The following is a 24,187-nucleotide window of genomic DNA, read 5'->3' on the forward strand; positions in this document are numbered from 1 at the left end:
ATTTCAGTTAATAGTAATACATTTCTCTTATATTTCCTTCTGTTCTATTCTGAACTAGGACTGTTCATGCCCTGCACTGGACCTTCTGCTCTAAATGCATTGCAAAATCTCCATCTTTATAAAAAGGAATACAACTTCAATTAAATGTCAACACCCATAACTACAATTTGTCACCTGTTTTTTGCTGCTGTACCCAAGCTGCACTGTAATGTGCAGTAAGCAGTCAAGAGGGCAGGTTGGATGAAGAGCATTTTTATTACCTGCACTGTCACACAGAATGGTCTAGAACTGCTCAGACTTTATAAATGCTACAGGTACTTAACATCACTCCCATCCTTACATTCTGTCTTCGCATTTCCTATCATTTCAGTCCAATTCTGTTACATGTAGCTTCAAAATCTTTTCATTCCATAGTGTCATGTCCTTGTGTTCTTCTCAACGTGTGCACTTTAATCTCATGAAAACAGTTTCTGTTCCTATTGTGTGTACAAATCTATAAACCCAAATTTATAACCCACCCCATAATCTAAACTAGGCTGTTTTATAAGTTTGTCCCGCCATTAGCACCTGTATCTCCTGCATAGTACAAATATAACTGTCCATGTCTTACTATCATAGAATACTATGGGTGGAAGAGACCTCTGGAGGTTATCTAGTCCAGCATCCTGCTCAGATAAAAGATAACTTTAAAGCTAAATGAGGCTGCTAAGGACCTTTTCCAACTGTGTTTTGCAATCTACAAGGCTGGAGACCCCACAGACCCTCTAAGCATTTGTTTCAGTGCTTAACCGCTATTAGGGGGAAGAATTATTCCCTTATACCCAACTGGAAATTTGCTTGCTTAATTTGTGACCTGTCACTAAGAAGATGCTGGCTTTTCCCCAGCAGATAGTCCCCATTAAGAATCTTGACAGTATATAGTACCCTGGGTCAGATCCACAACGGTATCATAGTACCTATCTTGTATTAACATTTAGATATCTAAATTCCTTTTTAACTTTCAAAGAAGTAACAGATTTGCTAACCTTTGTGATCTTTGCATTCCTTCTTGCTACTTGGTGTTACTTCTGCTGCAGCCTAAATATGCCAGCCATGCCTTTATCATACTGAAGACCTGCTTGCATGTTTTACTTTGACTTTTTGTATCCAAATGATACACTTTGGACACTTAGTGTATCATCAAGTTCCTTGTATGACTGCTCAGTCTCAGTTGTTCTGTACAGAGGCTTTATTCTAAAGCAAACAATAGAGGCTTGGATTTTAGAACATGCCTCAGCGTTTTCACAATATTTTTACTATCACTATTACGTTAGGGATAATAACATGTAGCAATTGTAATGTACTCCAAGATATACTTGTCTGTAAAGGACAATGAATTTTCTGCTGATAATAAATGGACAGGTTTGTTTATGACAAGTTGATCTGGCATTTCAGACACTCCATGTAGAAAGTTCAGGGCAGTGTTTGACTTTGAAGTGGCTGAAAAAGGTGTAGCTTCAAAGCAAGCAGTTTTAAGAATCAGTTCTCTCTCCCAATTTTCTTACAGAGTCTGCCTGGCTAGATTTGCAGTTTTAGGGTTTAGAAAGATTTGCAGTTGCATTGAACTCATTGAACAGCCTGCCAGATTTACTTATAGGTGTAAATTGAAAATAAATAATACTTATAGGTATCTGCAATTGAAAATAAACTGAGCCTAATTTTTATCAAGCAGAAAGTCGATTTATAGCTGCTGAGGAACTGAGTATTTCATTCTGATTTTGAGAAATATCACAACATAAAGCCTCCACTAAGAAAAACAAAATCCACAATGAAAGGCAAACATTCTTTACTGGTCTTTGAGGGCCCTACTTCCTGAAAACATGTCCCTAATGCAGACATACATAACATCCTTGTTTCCAAGCAGTAACGTCTGTCTGCAGTTGAATGTTTGTCTCAACTGGTCTCTGTTGGAACCCCTTGATTTCTGGCCATTTTCCACTCCTTGTGGACTTCACATCCTTAGCATAAAAAGGTTTTTCCATGAGTAGGAAAGTTACTGAAATCTTGTTTCCTGCAAGTATGTGCTCATTCTCCCAACTTAGTTCTGAGCTCTGCCTAGACTTCTTCCTACGTCTTCATTACTGATCATATAGTATGGTTAGTTTGGAGACTACACATTACACATATTACACAAGCCAGTTAGCTTAATGAACCTAGAGCAAGTAGAAAGAATGACAACTGAAATCTGACTTCTTCAATTTCAGTGGATCATCAAATTGGCCATCCTTCTACCTAATTTCTGATTTTCAAGAAATGCATAGGAATACAAATGTGTGTGATATTTCCACTCTTCTTTCAAATCAGACTGAGTTGGACAAGCTCAAAAGTTATCAATGGGAGACACAGACAAGATACTCTGGCAGCTTCATTTCCTCAGAAAATCAGATTAAAACTTCTCAGAAAATGGACTAGATTCTTTGCTTAATCCAAAGATCACTTAAGATATGCTCCCACAAGCCTGGGACAAAGACTTATCTCAGAACGATAAAGGAGTCAAGGGAGGTTTTAGCCTGTACCATCGTGTAATGACTTCCAAGAAGCTGTTGTAGAAGTAAGCCGAAAATTTGGCAGGAGGATACCAAATACCTCTTATATTTGGCTATGCCTTTATATCTGCAGCAGGAAGATGTATTGTTGGAACTGCTATGGTGACTGTATATCAGGTGATAATCTCTTGCCTGCTAAAGGTGTAGATTAATAAATTCAGACTAATGAAAATGCTTCTAGGCATATTCTATTCCAGTAGTTCTGACACAGAAAGCTATCTGGCCCAAGAAATGAGTATAATCAACATTTATATACAATAAAACCATTTGTTTAAAAAGAAGAGAATGCTGAAATTGAATCATATTAAACTATAATTTCATTCTTAATAAGTGTAGTTTCTTAATGAAAGGGTAGGCATTATCAGACAGAAGATACTGTTAACCTCTTCAATGCCAGAAAAATGTAATGAATAACTAAGAATTTGTCAAGGAGAAAACACTGCAGCTTGAACAAAAGTTTTACATGGAATGGAATTTTAACCTCCAGCCCTGTGTCTCCATAGTAATATCAAGAAACGAACATTGAGATTCAAGTTTATTTGTACTCTACACACCTCAGCTTTTGTCACAAACCTCCTAAAAAATGAGTTGTGCATATTTCACCATCTTGCCTCTCTGTAGGCAGATGGATATATCTAAAAGGCTCAAATTTTCAAAATAGCCTATGATTTTTGAATACTTGGTTCTCTTTTGTACTATGGGAGTTGTACATCCAGATAGCCTCATAAGTCCATGTTGACTTAGGTCCAGTTTTCAAGAAAGAAGAATTTCAACAGTTTCCATTGATGCACATGGTCAGCTCCACATATCTGAAAGTCACATCCATGACTGAAGTCCCTATATGTGTTTTAGAAACCTATGTTAAGATGTTCAGATGTGACATTTTGAGAAATGAATGAGGGTTATGAATCTTGCCTTTTGTAAGATTCAAAGCTTTTAAAAAAGCAGTCTTCTGCTTGATGCATCTGTAATCTACCAACCTTGTCCACAAAGAAAGAGGAAAGAAACTTTATTTAATTTTTAAAAGTAGGAAACTATTTCCTTAATTTCCTTTGACTTAAGTGTTAAAATGGTACAGAACAGCAGGACCTAAGTCCCATAGTAATGGTAGAAAAAGATTGCTTCTCAGATCCTTCAGACCCTCCAACTCTATCTTCAGCAGCAAATGGGAGATGGAAAAGTAGAGGGCTGCCCATTTAGCACAGTGATGAATGGATTCTGAGGCAGCTACTTGCATTCTTTCAAACTTCATCTGCATTCACAGTGGCCAGTGGACTGTGTGCAGCTGGCAGGAATCCGCATTTGTAATAAATATCGTTCATTCAGATAGAATTTGTTAGATTCTTTTCATTGATATGAGGTTTACCTCAGCCCAGATGCTTTCCCTTTTCAGAAGTTACTCAAAAGATGAGTTGTTTCTGACAGTTGGGGTATTATGTGCTAAGCTTGTAAATCATGTCAAGGATTCTTTTCAGTTCTGGAAGGAATACAGGAAGCTGTCTTTCCTTGATAGCTTTTCTTTTGGAGGCATGTTTTCTCCTAAAGCATTTATACCATATCCCTAAAAGCTTAGTTGTTTCTAGTTTAGCAAGCACAGAGCTGTACACCTGAAGACTTTATTGCTTCTGATACAAATAATAGCTTACATTACATTTCTTTATTTTGTAATTGTCCACTGTGTTTATATGTTTTCCCCGGGTATTTGTTGTCATAGGACATGAGTTACTCTTGTCTGAAATTGTTCACAGTGTCTATAGCAAATCTATGACAGAAGGATTTCCTGAGCCCCACTCACAAAATTATTCTCATAGTTGTGACCTTGCCTTGGAGTTTCAGAATTACAGTGCTACACTCAGAAATTATAGCAGTGGGTATTACAGATGCTGAAAAAAATTGCATTTTAATTTGAAAGGTCTGTGTTGTGTTATGATACCTAAACCAGAATGAAGCAGCTGATTTAAGGTCCCTGTGACAGAGTGCTGCTGGCTGAGAAGACACCACCCCTATCCAGTTTTCTGTTACCTCTTCTGCATGGGGCTATGATACTCGTAGCATAAGATGGACAGTGCGTGGCCTAATGGTATTCACAGCCTAACATTGTCACACAACCACCATCAACACATTTTACCATTTTGCTTGGCTGAAAACTAAGACAGCTGAGAAACAGACCTAATAGGCTTCTACTTCTTCTGCTACATGGGATATATACTTTCTGGCAGAGAGGTAGATGGACAGAGAGCAGTAAGTCTTCAGGTACTTTACCTGAAGAGTACTAAAACCTGAAAAGTACTGTGAGTCAAAGGTCTAATACTGTCTCAGTGTCTTATTAAAAGTTATCTTGCCACTCCTTGGCCGTAGCAGAATTCAGCTGACTTGCAGCCTATGAGATAACCATGTTAATTCCTTTATAGCAAACAAAATAATTCAGACAACTTTCGTAGCCTGAGTTGCTGAATTTAGTTTCTTTCTGTATCTTTAGTCAGAACAAGCCTTGTTCTCACAACCATGTCTACACATATTCCATGCAGCCAGGAGCAGAACTGATACTGCCTGAGACCCAGACAGAAGATTCAACTTCAAGACTAGTCTCTTTTCCTGTAGAAAAGGCTTTCTCTAGTACAGCAAACCACATCTGAATTTGTAGTTTGTCAGCAATAGAAATGCCAATACCTCTTTGGTTTCATTTACAAAAACTGTCAGATCTTCTCCCCAGTAGGTAGCTTTTGAGCAACTGCCTGTGATGTACTATCTTGCTTCTGGAGACCTTCTTACCTAAGACAGGAACAGAATGAAGGGCTCAGTGACTATTCTATTTACGTACTTTGCTTGTAAAATGATGTGGAGGACAAGATTTAGGAGAAAAGTGTAGGACCTTACAGAGTTCATATGAAATTAAAACAAAATTCCGAACATCTACTGTTTAAGGCTTTGTAATCCAGCAGACAAATACAGAAAGGACTGCAGGGCAAAGTAACTGCAAAAATTTGATAGTGTGTACACCCATGGAGAAAAAAGTTAGGACATAACCTCAAGTATGTATTTAAAAGTATCACGATTAAATTAGGAAGGGTTGAATGTTGCAACCAACACGTTGACAGAATAAGCTGTCAAGGTGTTGCTTGCAATGAACAGGCAATGAAATAGTGTCTTAAAAGAAATAACTGCGGATGGACATTTTAAAACCAGACAGGACAGAAATACAAATACCAATTGGGAACAATTTTATTCTGTGTGGGAGGTGAACTGGGTGAGGTGATAAAGTAAAAATATCAGAAATAGAAAAGACGTCTGAATAAAGCACTTCTGGATCTTTGGGGATGCAAGGTGTTACAGGAACGTAAACGACTAGTATTCATTTTTCACAGATGGACCAAAGAAACCATCAAAAGATGGTTTAAATCTTCAAATGAACAAGGGAAAAAAATGTGGGTTTTTTTTTATATTGAAGTAAACTGAACTAGGCTAATTGATGCTATTCAGAGAGAGCAGGGATTGACGTCTTGCAGTATCAAGGTATAGAAGATAGAGTGAACTTTATGAAAGTATCTAGGAGAGGCTCAGGCAAATCTGGTCCCCACTGGGAAACTACTAAATCTGAAAATTAAAAAAAAAAGTACAAGAAGAGGTGACATATTTTAAGTAGGATTGACCTTCTTAATGTATGAAGTTGTTGACCCATAATTTGCAGGTGACTTAGTGCACGTGTGAAGCTGTAGCATCTTGCTCAGTCTTTCTCAGTTTTCAGCATTTTGCTTTATGTTAAGGATAAAAGATGTAGGTGTATGTATGGGCCAGACCATGGTCTGTGTCTCATGTTTGTGAAACATTCTGTCTTCTGTCTTAGATGCTGCAGGTGTCAAATCAGAGTCAAGGGGGCGTGAGCATTCTGGCTCTATTGAAATTTTCATGTTGGAGATGCAATATGCAAGGTAAAACAAAGTGCAGTGAGCCAGGGGATGTTGTTAACACCTAACTCCTGCATCTCCCAACAACTAAATTAAGGGAATGACATATCCCACACAGCTCCCTGCAGTGCTTTCTGGACACACTGAGAGACTTTTGGACAGTGTCAGGGACTTTCAAATATTGTGAGCATTCTCAGACCTACTTCATCAATACAGCCAGATATATTACCTGACAATTAAGAATTGATTGTGTATCCTGTCCTTGTTGGCAACACTGTGTTCAAAACCCTTTGATTATGAGCTCTTCTTTGCAGGGGAACTATTTATTTATTACAACTTACCTCTCACAAAGCTGTGGCAGCTTGACAGAAAAAGACACTAAAGGAGAAAACCTAGCTCTTAACTGCCTTGTGTCAATGTTTGGAGTCACCCACTTCAGACAACACCAATAATTTGTCATTACTTTGCACTGACGTAGGTATCTGCAGAGGAATATCAAGGAAAAAGCCATTAAGGAAATTTTCCAAGACAGAGCAAATAAGTTAAAGAGCCAGGAACAGAAGGCAGCCTAAATTTCTCTTACGATACCCCAGGTGTCTTTGGTCTTACTATCTCCTAGCTAGTTACAATAATATCACTATGCTAGACATAGAAAGAGATGTTTTCTTTTAATGATGCCTCTTAACGATATTCCATGTTCTCCTAGGTTTGCCCCATCCCATCCCAGACTCCTCAGCCTACTGTTGTTCCAAAGCCAGTTCAATCTGTCATACATGTCCCATTGCAACCAAGCTGCCCGGGCAGAGGCAAGATGGCAAAGTTTATCAATCCAGAAGAGATGACATCCAGGGATTATTACTTTGATTCCTATGCTCACTTTGGAATTCATGAGGTAATATTTATTTTTATTGCAGCAATTAGTTAATAATAATAATAATGATGATGTTTTCTTTGATTTATTAGTTATTTATCTCCCTCCCACTTGCTCATGAGTATATTCCTCTGCCTTTCCTCAGAAGATTGTGTAATCTGGTTAAGTGCCAAAGATATCGCCCACTTCTCTAGATACCTGTACTCAAAACCAGTGTCCCACTATGAGTTCTCCACAGAGCTTATATAAGCTATCTGTACAGTGGTGATCTTCATGAGTGCATCAATTTAGTGCACTTATGAGGGCCGCAAACTAACCCAACCATACGTGGAAACTATCTTATTGCTAAGTTAGGTCTTCTGTTCTCTTGGATACTTGAGCACAGGTGCCAGCAGAACAGCTACTCAACTGACATGAGAAGTCAAGTAATTTCTTGACTCTTGGCATGTTGCTTGGATGCACAGGCTGCATTAATGGGAACATATAGCCCAATAGCCTCCAGTAAATACACTCCTGGAAAGAATTCAAAATACACAGTGGACCATATTTACGATCAAAAAGTTGACTGTAGACCAATTCTAAAGAAGATACTAATATCTTATATTTACATGACCCAAGAGGATGGGATCTTAAAGACAAGGATGCAAAAAGGCCAGCAGTGTGAAATCAGTGGCACTTTTCACGAATCACGTAATAAACTATCTATTTCCATTACTCTAGTAATTGTTTGTGGGGCATATACGTAAACAGAAGATTTCTATCTGCCAATTGCATCTTGCCAGTGTAGCATTCAGAAATTCAGTCCAAGAATGGAAGAAGATAGAGGAACAATTGAGTGGGAAGGAGACCTAAGAGAAATATTGAAGACACATCAGAGACCTCAGATCGAGCTCCTGATGGAAGGATGCAGCTCTGTAGGTCTCAGGGAGTGCAGGGAGTACCCAGGGCCTCTTGCTGAGGCTGGGAAGTGGGAGGTTGACTCCTTGCCTGCAGGAGGTGTGCACTGGTAGAGGATCTGTGTCAACAAGTAAAGGAGCTGCTAGAGGAGGCTGGCAGATTTTGCAGCATCAGGGACATGAGGAAGAGACCGACTCGATCTTCTCCAAGATCCTGAAGGTACAAGAGCCTAAATCTCTAACTGTACTGAAAGGAGGGGCAGTCAGAGTCTGTACTTACCAGGTTTGGAAGGGGAGACTCCTCTGATGGTGCAGGCTGGAAACTTGTGACTTCTGGCAACAGGAGGAAGGCTCCTGATTTACCTGCAGAACTCTAGCTGCAGAATAGGTTCAGTGCCTTCCATTGTAGATGAGGGGCAGGAAGTTCTGTCCAATGAAGCACCAGAACCAGTTGGCCCTGAGCCACACAGAAGCAGTGGGAGAAAGCAACAAGTGATAGTAGTGGAAGGCGCTCTCCCTGCAGGGGACAGAGGCCCCCATTTGCTGACCTGACCTGCTGTCTAGGCGTTTGGATCTGGGACATTGTGGAGAGGCTGCTGACATTTGTCCAGCCCTTAGACCAGCCTTGGATTACTACTGCTACTCTTCCACATGAGCACCAATGAGACCTGCAGCATATCCAGTGTGACTACACAGCTCTTAGGATGATGATCAACAGCAAGGTGTGCCAGGTGTTTTTTTGCCTCAATCCTAACAGTGCAAATAAGGACTTGAGGAGAAGTGTTCCTCTAGGTCTGCAACTGGTTGTACAGCTGGTGTCAATGACAAGTTTTCAGCTTTTATGTCTACAGGACGCTCTTTGAGGATTGAGGTCTGCTAGGAAGAGATGGAATCCACCTGACAAACGAGGCCAAAAGCATCTTTGCCAACAGGTTGGCCAACCTGGTGAGGAGACCTTTAAGCTAAGAATGACAGAGGAAAGATATAATGACCCACAGTCACCTGGGGAAGTGGTGGACCGAGTTGGTATACAAAAGATGCAGGGTGGTGTGGACAAGACCTTATAGTCAGTCAGTAAAACAGAGCAGAAGGGGCCCACCCCAAGTATAAGCACACAACAAAAGAAGTACCAAGAAGCAGCATTATAAGGGAAGGTCTCATACATTGTCTGGAAAATCAACATGACAGACAGCCTCTCTGAAGTGCCCATACACTAATACATGCAGCCTAGGAAACAAACAGGAGGAATTAGAGGTCAATGTGCAGTTGCATGGCTACAGTCTCACGGGGATCCAAGAGATGCTGTGAGATTGCTCACATGACTTGAATGTCGCAATAGCTGGATACAGGCTCTTTAGGAGGGACAGACTGGGAAGGTGAGAAAGGAGACAGAGCAGCTGAATGCATGGAATCATGTCCACCATGGGACAGATGATGTTCCAGCTGAGAGCTTATGGTTCAGGATTAAATGGCAGATCAACATGGTTGACATTGTTGTGGGTGTCTGCTACAGAACACCTAATCAGGAAGAAGTAGATGAGGTCTTCTTCAGACAGCTGAAAGAAGTCTCATGTCTACATGAGATATGAGTATGATTTCTGGTCCATGGGAGACTTTAATCACCCAAACATCTGCTGAAAGGCAAACAGAACAGGACATAAGCAATCCAGGACATTTTTTGAGTGCATGGTGATAAATTCCTGGCACAGATGACCTGAATCAATGGTGGGGGGGTGGGGGGTGTGTGGTGCTCTGCTGGTCCTGATACTTACTAAAAACAATGAACCAGCTGGGGATGTGATGGTCAGGACAGGCTTGGCTACAATGACCATGAGATGGTGAAGTTCAAGATCCTGAGAGCATGGATGCTCTTTCAGGATCCATGCTATTTGTCTTGTTGACGGCCCTGGGTTTCAGGAGAGCAGTCTTCATCCTTTTCAGGGATCTGCTTGGAAAAATCTCGTGGGAGATGGTCCTGCAGGGAAGAGGGATCCAGGAAAACTGGTTGATTTTCAAGGCTCACCTCCTCCAAGAACGGTCCATCCCAATATGCAGAAAGTCAAGCAGCAGTGTCAGGAGGCCTGCATGAATGAAGAAGAAGCTCCTGACAAAATTCAAACAAAAAAGAAGCATACAAGAGGTAGAAGAAGGGTCAAGTGACCCAGAAGTAATTTCAGGGCCAGGGTTAGGAAAGCTAAGTTGCATCTGGACATGAATCTGGCAAGGGATGGGAAGGGTAACAAAGCAGGGCTTTTCTAGGTGTATTAACAGCAAAATGAAAACTGGGAAAAAGGTGGGACTGTTGCTGAATGAGGCACAGTATCTGGTGACAAAGGACATGGAAAATTACTTCTTCAGTTCTGGTTTTACTGATAAGACTTGCCTTCAGGAATCCCAGGTCCCTAAGATGAGTGGCAAAGTCTAGAGTGAGGAAGACTTACCCTCAACAGAGAACGATCACTTAAACAAATCAGACATATATAAGCCTATGGGACCTAATGTGCTGTCTCCATCAGGGCTGAAGGAGCTGGTTGATGTCACAGGCACGAACTTAATTGGAAAAGAAGATTCTTTACTGGGAGGTTGGTAAAGTTCTGGCTATGGAGCCTCCATCCTTGGACATATTTAAAACCTGATTGGACAAGACTCTGAAAAACCTGTTCATGTCTTTTGTGCCTCTTGTTCTTTAATTGGTTACCCCTGAGAAGACTCTGTCTCTGCCTTCTTTCCTCCTCCACTCAACAGATAGAATCCCCCTGATCTCTTCTCCAGGCTGAACAATCCTAGCTCTCTCAATCTCTCCTCACATGTCAGATGCTCCAATCCCTTAATCATCTTCATGGGCCTTCACTGGATCTGCTCCAACATCTCTTGTCCTGGGGAACCCAGAGCTGGACACAGGAACCCAGATGTGGTCTCACCAGTATTGAACCACCTCCCTTGACCTGCTGGTGGTTGTTTTTTTAGTGCAGCCCAAAATGCTGCAAGGGCACATTGCTGGCTCATATTCAAATTGCTGTCCACCAGGTTCCCAAGGTCATTTTCGGCAAACACTGCTTTCCAGACAGCCAGTCCTATACTACTGCATGAGGTTATTCCTCCCCATGTGCAGGACTTTGCATTTCCCTTTGTTTGCTTTCTTGAGATTCCTGTCAGTTCTTTCTTCAGCTTTTTGAGGTCCCTCTGATTTGCAGCACAACCATCTGGTGAATCAACCACTCCTCACAGTTTTCTACCAAGTGCAAACTTGCTGAGACTGCACTCTGTCCCATCATCCAGGTTATTAAAGGTATCCAACAGTATTGGTACCAGTATTGACTCCTGGGGGGAAGCAACTAGTGACTGGCCTCCGGATGGACTTTGTGCTGCTGATCACAACATTTTGAGAGGAGCAGTTCAGTCAGTTTTCAGTCCACTTCACTGTCCTTTTATGCAGTCCATATTTCATCAGTTTTTCAATGAGGGAAGCAGTGTTGAAAGTCTTGCTAAAATCAAGATAAACAAGCATCCACTCATCTGCTGTCATCCACAGAGCCCATTATTTCACCATAGAAAGCTATCAGGTGGTCAGTCATCTCCAAATCCATGCTGAACACTCCCAGTCACCTTCTTGTCCTTAATATGTTTGGAAAAAGTTTCCATGAGGGTGTACTCCATCAGCTTTCCAGTGTTGTTGGACTGTTCCTCTGCCTGTTTCTTTGCCAGATACCAAACTATGCTTTATGATGATAAAAATAGCCTTTTATTCATATACAGTTATTGAGCACATAGAGTCTCCTGCCAAGACAGGTAAATGAGCAACTGATATATGTAACAATCCAGTGCACTAGTGCTTCAGACTGCTGGGCAGTGAACTGATTCTTTTTATCCTAAAATTCAAAAACTCATTTGCCTACTTGCTTAAACTGTGAAATGATGGCAGTAGAATAAGCAAAAGTTGAGCCTTCTAGACCTAACAGAAGCATTTTGAGAAAATTAAAGTGTGTATTGAATGGCCTACCCTTCTCTTAAAAAGACACTTGGATCTTGACCTCAGTGCTCTTTATTGATACAGTTTGACTATGCACACATGAGAGCAAGGTGTCAATGGAACGAAATGCATGTACTGCTGCTATCAGTGAAGCAAAAATCAGCACCTAACAATGACAACATAAAATAGTGAGGTAGTGGTATAGGTTATACATTAATATCTTCTGGAAATTGGTTGTATAAATGAATGAACAGAAGAGCAGTAAGAAAGTATCATACAGCACAGTATCACTAAGCTCTGCTATGGGCTTCGTGCATCACTTTGGGCAAGGCTATCAAGACTGCTGTCTTATAATGTTTTATGGAACGATTTCTTTTATGTTCAAAGAGGAATCTCAGGAAGTCCCTCCACTGAGGCTCTAGGTTGTGCATGATTTAGGAAAAGGAAAGCTTGGGTTTCTGTTTGGCTTCTGTCTATACCCAAAGGTATAGACATTATATTCACATATATTCGCATTACAACTCAGTGAATTCTGGTTGTCAATTGTAAGTGAAGTAATATTTAGAGAAATAAAATTGTACAAATGACATCACGTTTCTTAATAATCCAATTCTGAATAGCTAGTATTTTACAGTTGCTTTGATGTGTGCACCCCAAATTACTTGAAATACTCTTCAGGCTGTGTGTTATTAACGCTTAAATTCTAATAAGGAAATGCATTCAGCAGCAGTGTTGAATGCATATAAGCACTTCAAATAACAACACAATGGGTTTTTTTCATCACAGGAAATGTTAAAGGATGAAGTGCGCACATTAACCTATAGAAACTCAATGTATCACAATAAACACGTATTTAAAGATAAGATTGTCCTTGATGTTGGAAGTGGCACGGGAATCCTCTCCATGTTTGCTGCAAAGGCAGGAGCCAAGAAGGTATATGGGGTAAGAAGACTTTCTTTCATATTTTGAGTTTGTTTGTTCATTTTGCCTGAGAATTTGGCTTGGTGATTTACCTTTTCTTGTCTTGGTTTGAAATTCTTCTTTCTAAGCTCTTGTATGGCTTGATTTACAGTGACTTCAGTGGAGTTCTGTTGCTTTCCATGACTTGCAGTAGTGTGCCTTTTCCAAATCGAGATATAATGTCTTTTCTTGTGTGGAATCTTTGGTGATCTGGTACATACCCACATCTCTTCTTGGCTGCAAAAAAATATTAAAGGAACTCACGCCTACTCAGAGGGGTCAAAGGAACTATCTTGCTTTTTTCAATTCCCAAGTTCTGCAACTTTGTAGTCTTGGAAACGAATGTCTTTAATACATTTTTCCCTGTGCATTACAACTCAGCGAATCATGCAAGAAAGCATGTGCCAATAATAATGCTTTTCAGAGGCAGAAGGGAATACATTGAACTTTAGGAGCATGAATGTGCAGTTCTCTGCAAAGAAGTCATTAGAGAGAGTATAGATTTGCTTCCTAAGTATATTCAGAGTTATTTTTAGTGAGTCTAAAATTACTTTTTGCATTGGACTTCTGTATGCCCTGCAGACACAACACCACATAGAAAAGGGGAACTACATTCTATTTCTCTGTGTACTTCTTTGACAAAATTATTTATTAGAACTTAATTGGCTACATCTGTGCATTTGAAGACACTGATGTCACTGAGTATCTAAACTGTGCGTCTTTGTAATGTTACATGAAATGCAAGGACTCCTGTTCAATTCTCAGGCTTATGTTTTCAAAATCCAATGTTAATTCCAAGTGCCTCATCTGAGTATCAGACTAGAGCATGGAAGTATAGATAGCTGAAATCAGAAGGTTTTGAAGTTTAAGCATGAGACTTAATATACAGAATTGGCAGCTAGAATGTATTTCTTGTAAACCAATTACACCATTTATCTCAAAGCCTAAGGGAAAATAAACCTGTTGCCTTCTCTGATGCAAGAATGAAGGTCTCATGCAAGGATGTTGCAGTGCTGTAAAAGTATAAGCATATACAAAATGATGATGCTGTGCTCCCACCTTCCTATCTCCCAGATCCCTGGCCATATGGTCTTCCTCCCTCCCTTGTGCTGGCACTGGTGTACCTCAGGCATTTATAAAGCTCAGTGGCACACCAGTGTCATGGACTGTTTAGTACTGAAGCTGGGGGTTGTGTTATCCAGGAAACTTGGCTCTCAAAGGAACTCACTTAGGTGTGAAACTCCTCTGCTCCAGCCTAAGAGTTTCAACCTTCTTGTCACATGAGCTACCTCACCATGAACCCTATCACACAGCAAGCTGCAGAGTTGTATTTGTGTTGGAAAAGCAGGTATTTCAGAGATCTAGCAGTGGCAATCTTACAGTCAAATTCAGACTTTATAGTCCTATTGGCAAAGAGTGCCAATTGAAACTGTGAGTGCTCCTTTTAAAAAGCAAACATTTGCTATGATTTATTACATAGAGCTGAGATGTTCCAGTTTCTTCTCTACAGTTGGATGTTATTTTGCTGTGTCCCACATAGCATGATGTGGGAACTGTTGACAAATGCAGAGTGTTGGTTTTCTGACTACAGTGCCTCTGAAATCACTCTCCTCTTTCTCACTCTTTCCCTTCTTCATGTTCAAATTCTGTCTGGTTCTTCCTATCCCCTCTTACTTGCTGTTGGAACTCATTCCTTGCCCTTACCTCAGCCAACTGCTAGAATCATCTCTGGGTCTTCAAGAGGTGTAAATCATAGAATCACTGACTCATAGAAAGATTTAGTTTAGAAGACCTTTGGCGGTATCTAATCCAACCTCCTGCTCAAAGCAGACTTAAGTTTAAAGCTATATCAGGTTGCTCAAGGCATTGTCCAGGCCAATTTGGCAAATCTCCAAGGATGGAGACACTAAATCCTCTCTCAGCACCTATTCCAGTGCTACAATCAGCAGGAATTTCCCGTGCCACAGCTCATGATAACTGCCTTTAGTCTGTCACTGTGCACTTCAGAGAAGAGTTTGACTTTGTTTTCTCTGCAAGCCCTTTTTACATAGTTGAAGATAGCCATTGGATTGAGGGGATCTCTTCTATAAGCTGAACAGAACCAACACCCCCAGTTTTTCTTCTTTCTTCATGTGCTCTGACCATTGTGGGAGAATAATGGTAGATCGTGCAATGATGTTCATCTAACTGGGGAGCTGTTGTAAGACATGTAGAGATAGGATTGGCATGTGACTGTTGGTGCTTGGGAGGGGCGAGTGAGGGACAGAAAAATATGTTCAATTATCCCTTGAAGCCTTGGTTCATCTGCTGCATTTAGTGATACAAAATTCAGGACAATCACTGCAGTAGAACACAGTGAATTCTGTGGTATTTTCAGACAAACAAGACAGTGTAGGTAAGAAGGAGTTAAACAGACACATAAAATGAAGGCACATGTCAGATATTAGCTGATTTGGATAAAAAGGTGGTGATGAGGACACAGCCCAGGGGAAGAGGAAATCTGGGAATGTGGTGACTGTTTCAGAAAAAGACCCCAATAAAAGAGGAGACATTCACAGCATTAGATTGAAGATTGAGAAGTAAAATGAAAGTAAAGATGAATATATACACATAGAACTAGATACAGCTGAAGAAACTCAAGGGTCCCTCAAGGGTCCATACTGGGACCACTAATATTTAATATCTTCATTAATGACATAGATAGTGGGATTGAGTTAACCCTCAGCAAGTTTGCAGATGACACAAAGCTGAGTGGTGCAGTTGATGTACTTGAGGGAAAGGATGCCATCCAGAGGGACCTTGACAGGCTTGAGAATTGGACCAGTATGAACCTCATGAAGTTCAACAAGGCCAAATGCAAGGTCCTTCACTTGAATCAGGGCAATCCCCAATGTCAGTACAGACTGGGTGATGAATTGATTGAGAGCAGCCTGCAGAGAAGGACTTGGGGATAATGGTGAATGGAAAATTGGATATGAGTCAGCAGTGCATGCTTACACGTCAGAAAGCCAATTGTATTGCAAGCTACATAAAAAGAAGTGTGGCCAGCAGGCTGAGAAGGGAGATACTCTCCCTTTGCTCCGCTCTGTTGAGACCCCACCTGGAGTACTGCATCCAGCTTTGGGGTCCCCAGTACAAGACATAGAGTTGTTACAGTGGGTCCAGAAGAGGGCCACAAAAATGGTCAGAGGGCAGGAGCACCTCTCCTATGAAGAAAGGCTGAGAGAGTTGGGGTTGTTCAGTCTGGAGAAGAGAAGGCTGCAGGGAGACCTTGTTGTGGCCTTCAATATATAAAGGGAGCTTAAAAGAAAGGTGGAGAAAGACTTTTTACCAGGGCCTGTAGTGATAGGACAAGGGGCAATGGTTTTAAACTGAAAGAGGGTAGATTTAGACTGGATATAAGGAAGAAATTTTTTACTGTCAGGGTGGTGAGACACTGGAACAGGTTGCCCAGAGAAGTTGTGGATGTCCCATCATTAGAAGTGTTCAAGGTCAGGTTGGACGGGGCTTTGGGCAACCTGATCTGGTGAAAGATGTCCTTGCCCATCACAAGGGGGCTAGACTAGGTGATCTTTGAAGGTCCTTTCCAACCCAAACCATTCTATGATTCTATTATTGCAAACTGAGGTACAGACATATGTTACTGGAACACACAGTTTTTGTAAAATCCAAATGCTTTGTGAAATTGGATGGATTTGAGCAGATCACTGACTTGAAATGGCATCCTGGCCTCTATTAGGAATAGTGTAGCCAGCCGGTCTAGGGAAGTGATCGTCCCTCTCTACTCGGCACTGGTGAGGCCGCATCTTGAGTACTGTGTTCAGTTCTAGGCCCCACACTTCAAGAAAGATGTTGAGGTGTTGGAGCGAGTCCAGAGGAGGGCGACCAAGCTTGTGAAGGGTCTGGAGGGTCTGACCTACGAGGAACGGCTGAGGGAGCTGGGGTTGTTTAGCCTGGAGAAGAGGAGGCTCAGAGGTGACCTTATTGCAGTCTACAACTACCTGAAGGGAGGTTGTAGTGAAGTGGGAATTGGCCTCTTCTCCCGGGCAACTAGCGATAGGACAAGAGGACACAGCCTCAAGCTTTGCCAGGGGAGGTTCAGGTTGGACATCAGGAAGAATTTCTTTACAGAAAGGGTTATTAGACATTGGAATGGGCTGCCCAGGGAGGTGGTGGAGTCACCATCTCTGGATGTGTTTAAGAAAAGACTGGACATGGCACTTAGTGCCATGGTCTAGTTGACAGGGTGGTGTAGGGGCAGCGGTTGGACTCGATGATCCCTGAGGTCTCTTCCAACCTGGTTGATTCTGTGATTCTGTGAAAGAGAACTGGGGGAAAACCTGACAGCACTGATTTTTTTTTTTCCTATTTCTTCACCTGCAGAATTCAGTATTTTCTTTTTCTGAAATGCTTTTTTTTCTGAGTTGCTTTTTAAAATAAAATTGTACCACAGTATAGAGTCCAAGTCAAAATAGAGATGAACAGCTCTAACCACCCTAAAGCAAGTTTATTTCCTGAAATATATTTTCCTTCCTGGAACATTTGATTGTTGTTTTTTTATTATTTTGCTGCTTTGAGAATGAAGGTTATTTTTGGAAACTCGTAGTCATTCTTGAAATAGAACTTTTTGTTTCTTTCTAACCTTCTCTTTAGAAAGGTTGGAAAGCCACCTCCAAACACCTACATACCCATGCTTTATTTAAAAATCTTCCAAAGCAAACAGAAAGAATGGGCAATGGAATTGAAAATGACAGACAGATGTGAATACAGACAGGAAAACTGAGTATCTTATAATGGCTGTAAGTATAGACCAGGCCTATAGTCTATACAGTTTACAGTAAGGGAAGAAAAAGCTGGATGGAGAAAAAAGACGGAGTTTTCCCCAAGGGATTTCTTTCTTGGACCCTCCAGACTGGCACTCCGGTTTGGTTTATGTTCAGGCCATTAAGTCAGACATCTTAAGAAGCAGTTTACATCCACAGGCAAGCTAAGTAGAATTAATGCTCATGTTCCCATGGGGACAGGGACTGATATTATGACCACTATTATGTCTAGCTGTTTCATGAGCTATATAAAAAGAATAAGGGGGTTTTGTATCCTTCCATCCACTGTCCTGCCATCTCTGAGTGCCATCACAAAGGTCAAGTACAGTTTGGCTTTTAGAGGTTAAATGGAATTCACTGGACATATAAACACCTCACTAGAGATAATGCAATTCTATTTGACATTCCCATAGGGGAATGAGAGAGACAACAATTATACAAAGTATTATTGGCAGTTTAATGTTAAATTTGGAAGAGGTAAATTAGGAACTGATTCAGTGACTACCAGCAAGTTTGACCCTCATGATTTTGAAAAGGCATAAAAACCAGAGATATTCATGGAATGCAGTATTTCTCTAAAAGATATCGAAGGTCATTGCAAACATGGGCTATTATGCTAGAACTCAGATTTTAACAAATTTAAGGGCAAGTCTAAAACTAGAAGGTACTTTGTAATTCCTTTCCTAGTACAAGCACAGAACTGGTCATAGGAAAAGACATGCAGATCTGGATGTTTTTGTAAATACAATAATTTCAGTCATTTCTTATGTGTAAAATGTCTGTATTCTTTTTTGATAGCATGCATGGCCAAAGATGATGATAGATTTTTCACAGAGAAAAGCAATTGCTTCTTGACACAGACCAGTATTGGCATAGTTTGAATTTTAACATTATTCACAAAGTTTGAATGTATTTTGTTTTAAAATACATGACAAAATGTAGCACCATGCTAATTCATTCACTTCAGTGGATTTTTTTGAGGGGAGAGGCAATATTCTGAAGTAGCAGGATTAATTTAAATAATATGATTAATAAATTATGTAATTTTGTAGTTAGGACCTCTTTTTTCCACATTTCAACAGTTTTAAAAATAATCTTTTCTATATGAGCCAGTTTAACTCAAACACAGACTGCAGTTTAAATATTAAGATATCATTGATCCTGCCTAACATTATAATCCTGCCCACAAAGGTTTGATTTACTCTTTATCAATGGTTACATGCTCTGTAGAGTCTTTGCTGTCTTCAGTAGATTTTGGTTTTATTCATATAGCTGAGATCTTTAACACATAATTACTCTTCCTCTTGCTTTTCTTTTTTTCTTTTTTTGCTAGATTGAATGCTCAAGTATATCTGACTACTCAGAAAAAATTATCAAGGCCAACCACTTGGACAACAGTAAGGCATATATAAAAATATTTTCTTCAGGAGAAAAAGAAGATAACTGTTTCGCTTTTTCTGATTAATTTATGTTGTGTAGTTCATATGTAAATGGTAGTTTTGCATAATTTACTTATGTAAATACAAAACTAAGCACTTCATTCTAGGCACTACAACAATTCCTCATGGGAGAAGTTACTTCTACATTTACTTCTAGACTCACAGGCGACAGAAGTGAATAGGACTCATCAGCAGGCGGTTTGATTTAGCAAAGCAGACAGAAAGCCCCATATTAGAGCTGAACTTCTCAAATTAATTCTACCATTTGAATTCCACCTTATCTCTTAAATAGAATCGACACGCACACATGCACACACTTACATTCAAATCAGAATAAGGTTCAAAGCAAAAAGTATTCCGTATCAATAAAGATTTTCACTGAGAGTTTCTCCTGACTTCCAATGTTAAAAAAAATATTTTTTTAAAAAAAATATATTGAAACACACACAATGAAAATGTTGAATTCTCAGAATAAAATTATCATAGAAGACTTATTTTCTTGAAAACTGTTGAAATTTCCAGGGATGTGGAAACACTTCAATTAAAAAAAACCAAAACTAAAAATAACCTCAACCTACTCAAAACTCTTAACAAAAAATAATGTCCAACAAGCTCTATTTCACGTCTTCAGTCCTCCTCCAAATCACTGCATGCAAGATGTCTTTTTAACAACCTGAAAAATAAGGCTTTTTTTTAACTGAGAAAGTTCTTGTTTAAAAGTGCTCTTTGTGAAGAGCTTGCCTTTGCTGCAGAGCAGCACAGGCCGTAGCTGACTCGACTGTATCATTTGCCCCCACAATTTCCTTGTGTCTGTGCTAGTGCTGTGGTAGCACATGCGCAGGAATAGATTTCTGTTCTGGTTTAGATCTGCTCTAATTTTTATTGCTGTCACTGGCAGCTTCTGACTAACATGGACCTGTTTGGGAGGAGAATTTATTGTACAGCATGCATATTCAAGTGGTGTGGTGTGAAAGGAACAGCAGTGACGTGGGATGTAAGAGGCCAGCCAGTGTATACAACTTTTGGTTCAGAAAAAGAAGCAAAGACCAGAAAATACTCTCCTCCACAGTAGGGATAAGGCACTAAAACAATGAGGTGTTGACCTTAGTTTGGTTATCTTGGACCTTTGGTGCAGAGCCATATATTCCCAGAATGGCCTTTCATCAAATAGCTACACAAACAGCATACCACAAATCAGTTCATGTTTGGATTTCCAGGAACAGGAATTGCGTGTGAAGGGACCATTGTCAGAATAAATAAGAAGGATCCAGTGTACTCCAGAGGTTGCAGAAGGTATTTATCTCTGCTGCTTCTTCCTTCTGTTTCTCCAAGGAGCAAGTCCTTGGAAAAACTGTGGAGGAAGAAGGAGAGACCCCTCCCCTTTGGCAGGAGACTTACCTGGACAGGTTCAGCGGTCTGTCCGTCTGCAGCTTGGTCTCCAATATAAACACACAACTGAACTAACATTTACACACTTTACACTGACCCACATTCACTTTTATTTTAATGCAACCAGGTACTGAGCCAAAGGATCTTGTTGCTCATGGAAATTTTTCTTTTTTTCCCCCCTAATTGTTTAGAGAAATGCAGAGTCAGCAAAAGGGGCTGAACCAAGAGAAAACTCACTGTTTCCAGAACAGGTACAATACAGCTGGGGACAGCACAATCTGTTCCCACATGGTGCCTTATGAAGATGTTTCATCAAAGTGAAAGGAGGTGGGAGGAACTTGTGCTGCTGCTGCTGCTTACACTGTGACTGTTCTAGGTACAGAGGGCTTCAAAGTCTGCAGGTGTGTCACTCTGGCAGCTATCAACAGTGCTAAAATTCACCTCAAAAGAATTGTGGCAGTCAAAGTTCTCAGGAGCAAAGAGAACTAAACAGAACTCATGGCTGGAGCTTACAGACATGGAGAGTCTCCAGTATAACAACAGGTGAACTATTGAGCTACTAACCGTGAAAGGAAGGAGTTTAAAGAATGGGAAGGAGAAGAAAACTGCTCTTTTCCAATCAGGTTGCTCTTACTAGCTCATACTTTTTGTTAGGAGTCTGAATTAGAGTGTTCACAACTTCTTAGGGGGCCAGTCTGGATTAAAAGTTTGCTATGCAAATAAAGTGGTTAGAGTAATACTAGTACTGCATGTATTGTGAAAAGATGAAAATTATTTTCTCTGGGCTGAGTTCTAAAAATCATTTAGCCCACAGTTCCACTCTTAAACAGCTAACCTAGTTCTAGCTAAAGGAAAGTACCTTCATCTTCCTCAAACTGAATGTTGACCACTTTCATCAATAAAAATTGCCATCTTTAAAAATTGCCATCATTAAAAATTGCCATTTATTAAGAGTAATACAGTAATCTTGTCAATTAGTAATAGAAAGTAAAAAAGTTCCTACTGACTTTATTCCTGAATTTCAAGTGCATCAGTTACCTTGTCAAGGAAGAATCCAGAACCATGAGACTTTACCCACTGCAACAAACAATATAAATAGCAGACAAACACAAGCTAAAAATTATTTGTCTACAGATTTTGGAATACATTTGTAAATAGGAAATATATTTTTAAAAAAGCAAGAATGAGAATGATTGGTGAATTGTGTAGTGACCCTAAAACAAAATTATTTGTTACAACTGAACTAAATACAGACCAGCATTTAATTTTCCTTTAAGCAAAATATCTGTTCTAATATCAACCAGTTCTATTAATTGCTTGTTGATTTGCTTTTGCAGTGTATACCCAGTCTCCTGTAAGTAGTATACAGTATTGCCAGTAATTTGATGCGCTGTGTTGTAATAGTGTGTCTGAGGATCTGGATCTACTACACTAAACTTCTAGGAAATTAAAATTAAACTTTCAAGGAAATTAAAACAATTTCCTTGAAACTAATTTGGTGACAAAATACCTGACAGCAGTGTTTTCCAGCAGTCACTTTAGATAGCTGTGGAAAGTTATGCAAGTCTAAACCAGGTAGAAGATGCAGAGTGAGAATGCCAGTGTGTTACAAAAGATTTGATCACGAAGCAGAAATGAATGAAAAATGATTTTTCTTAGGAGAACCATGTTTGCACAAACTTTCTTGTTTCTGTACTGTCAGGCTAGACTTTCTCAATTGAGTCAGCTCCCCAGAGTTCATGGAAGAAATAAGCTTTAGTTTCCTCATTGTGAAGCCAGCATAATATGTTTGAAAAGCAGATGAGAATTAGATGCTAGTTCCATAAATCTCTAATATCTCAGTTAGGAGATCATGTATGTGTAACCCTACAGGGATGTTTAAGGGATTCTAGGTGGATTCTTTGCATTCCTTGGTCAATGATCTAGAAATCTTCCAAATTCCAAAGGGCATGTAAAATAAGATCATGCAAGTAACCAGGTAAGGCCTGTTTTTCTGTTGTTTTTTATATATGGTTTTTATTTTGTTTGGGTTTTGGTTTTGGGTTGTTTTTTTTTTCCTTTTATACTGCTACTAAAACTTCTGTTTATTATACTTCCTGCAAGTAGTTTTAAAACAGTGTAAAATCCATTGAGTCGCATGGAGTCACCCCTTATCTACAGGCATGCAAGAAGAGAATCATATTGAAAAGGTCAGCGTGACATTCACCAGTAAGGAACTTAGCCAGGTGTTTTATTATGTGAAACATATTTCTTTGGATTCTTTTTTCAGTAATCACAATATTTAAAGGTAAAGTGGAAGAAGTTGAATTACCTGTGGATAAAGTAGACATCATCATCAGCGAGTGGATGGGTTACTGTCTGTTCTATGAGTCAATGTTAAACACAGTCATCTTCGCACGAGACAAGTGGCTGGTAGGTGCTCTGCATGTCATACTCCTTGCTGGAACAATCATCATTTATTTTCTGACTATAAGCCTTCCCTCTCCTACTGTCACCATAACAAGACACAGTTACATCTCCAAGTGCCATTTCTTAGGCTTTAACAAAAAGATTAACAAAGGGAATCCCAGCGAAAGAGCTTTGCTTTTGATTAACTGCTGGTGAAATTCATATCGACAATTCTAATGACATTGCCACAGGCTGCAAGAGTTGCTAAGATGAAAGCTGATGTGGCAATATGAAGAAAAACAATAAAGGCATGCAAGGGGTGCTTGTCTGGTTTTTGTATGTGCAGTTCAAAATGTGATATCTTTGTCAGGTGAATAGATTACGAGATCCATTTCCCCAAAATTCATCAACAGAAACCTGGAGGGCTAATGTTTCCAGACCGAGCTGCTTTGTACGTGGTAGCAATTGAAGACAGACAGTACAAGGACTTCAAAATTCACTGTGAGTAAATGCCTAACAGTAACCCTTTTCTATGGTTATTTCCCTAAAATATTTGATTTATAGTGGCCTACTGTAATCTCTTTACTGGCAAAGTTTTGTAAAAGCCAAGAAATCATGCTGCCCAGGCCAGAATTCCAATATAAACATGAACACTGAGGAAACTCTAGTCTGGTGATAAATTCAGGAAATTTGCAGTAATTTAAAGCACTCAAAGGAGAGATGCATGAATAAATTCATTTTATTGTAGACCTTGCTTAGAGTTATATTGATACCTCTACCTCTATTTTTAAATGTGGATTTTAGGAGATTTAGTTTTGTTGTTGTTTTGATAAATACATCATCCCACATGACTGCCATTAAAATTGGTAATATACTTTTGCCATCCAGGTGCTATTGTTTGTTTTTAAAATGACAAGAACAGAAAAATTAATAAGATGCAGATGAATTGTAATTGTTAAGA

At 39.8% G+C, this 24,187-nt stretch overlaps 1 protein-coding gene across 1 annotated transcript in view; it reads left to right on the plus strand.

The window, feature by feature from the left end:
• Positions 1–24,187, plus strand: part of PRMT8 (protein arginine methyltransferase 8) — a 65,909-nt gene that overhangs the window by 24,609 nt on the left and 17,113 nt on the right. The window contains exons 2-6 of the mRNA XM_068400479.1: positions 7,197–7,382; positions 13,014–13,169; positions 19,344–19,407; positions 23,108–23,250; positions 23,640–23,727. Coding sequence (XP_068256580.1) covers positions 7,197–7,382; positions 13,014–13,169; positions 19,344–19,407; positions 23,108–23,250; positions 23,640–23,727 — 637 coding nt within the window. The remainder of the gene's footprint in view (positions 1–7,196; positions 7,383–13,013; positions 13,170–19,343; positions 19,408–23,107; positions 23,251–23,639; positions 23,728–24,187) is intronic.

Source organism: Nyctibius grandis, chromosome 5, assembly GCF_013368605.1.
Source record: "Nyctibius grandis isolate bNycGra1 chromosome 5, bNycGra1.pri, whole genome shotgun sequence".
Lineage (NCBI taxonomy): Eukaryota > Metazoa > Chordata > Aves > Nyctibiiformes > Nyctibiidae > Nyctibius > Nyctibius grandis.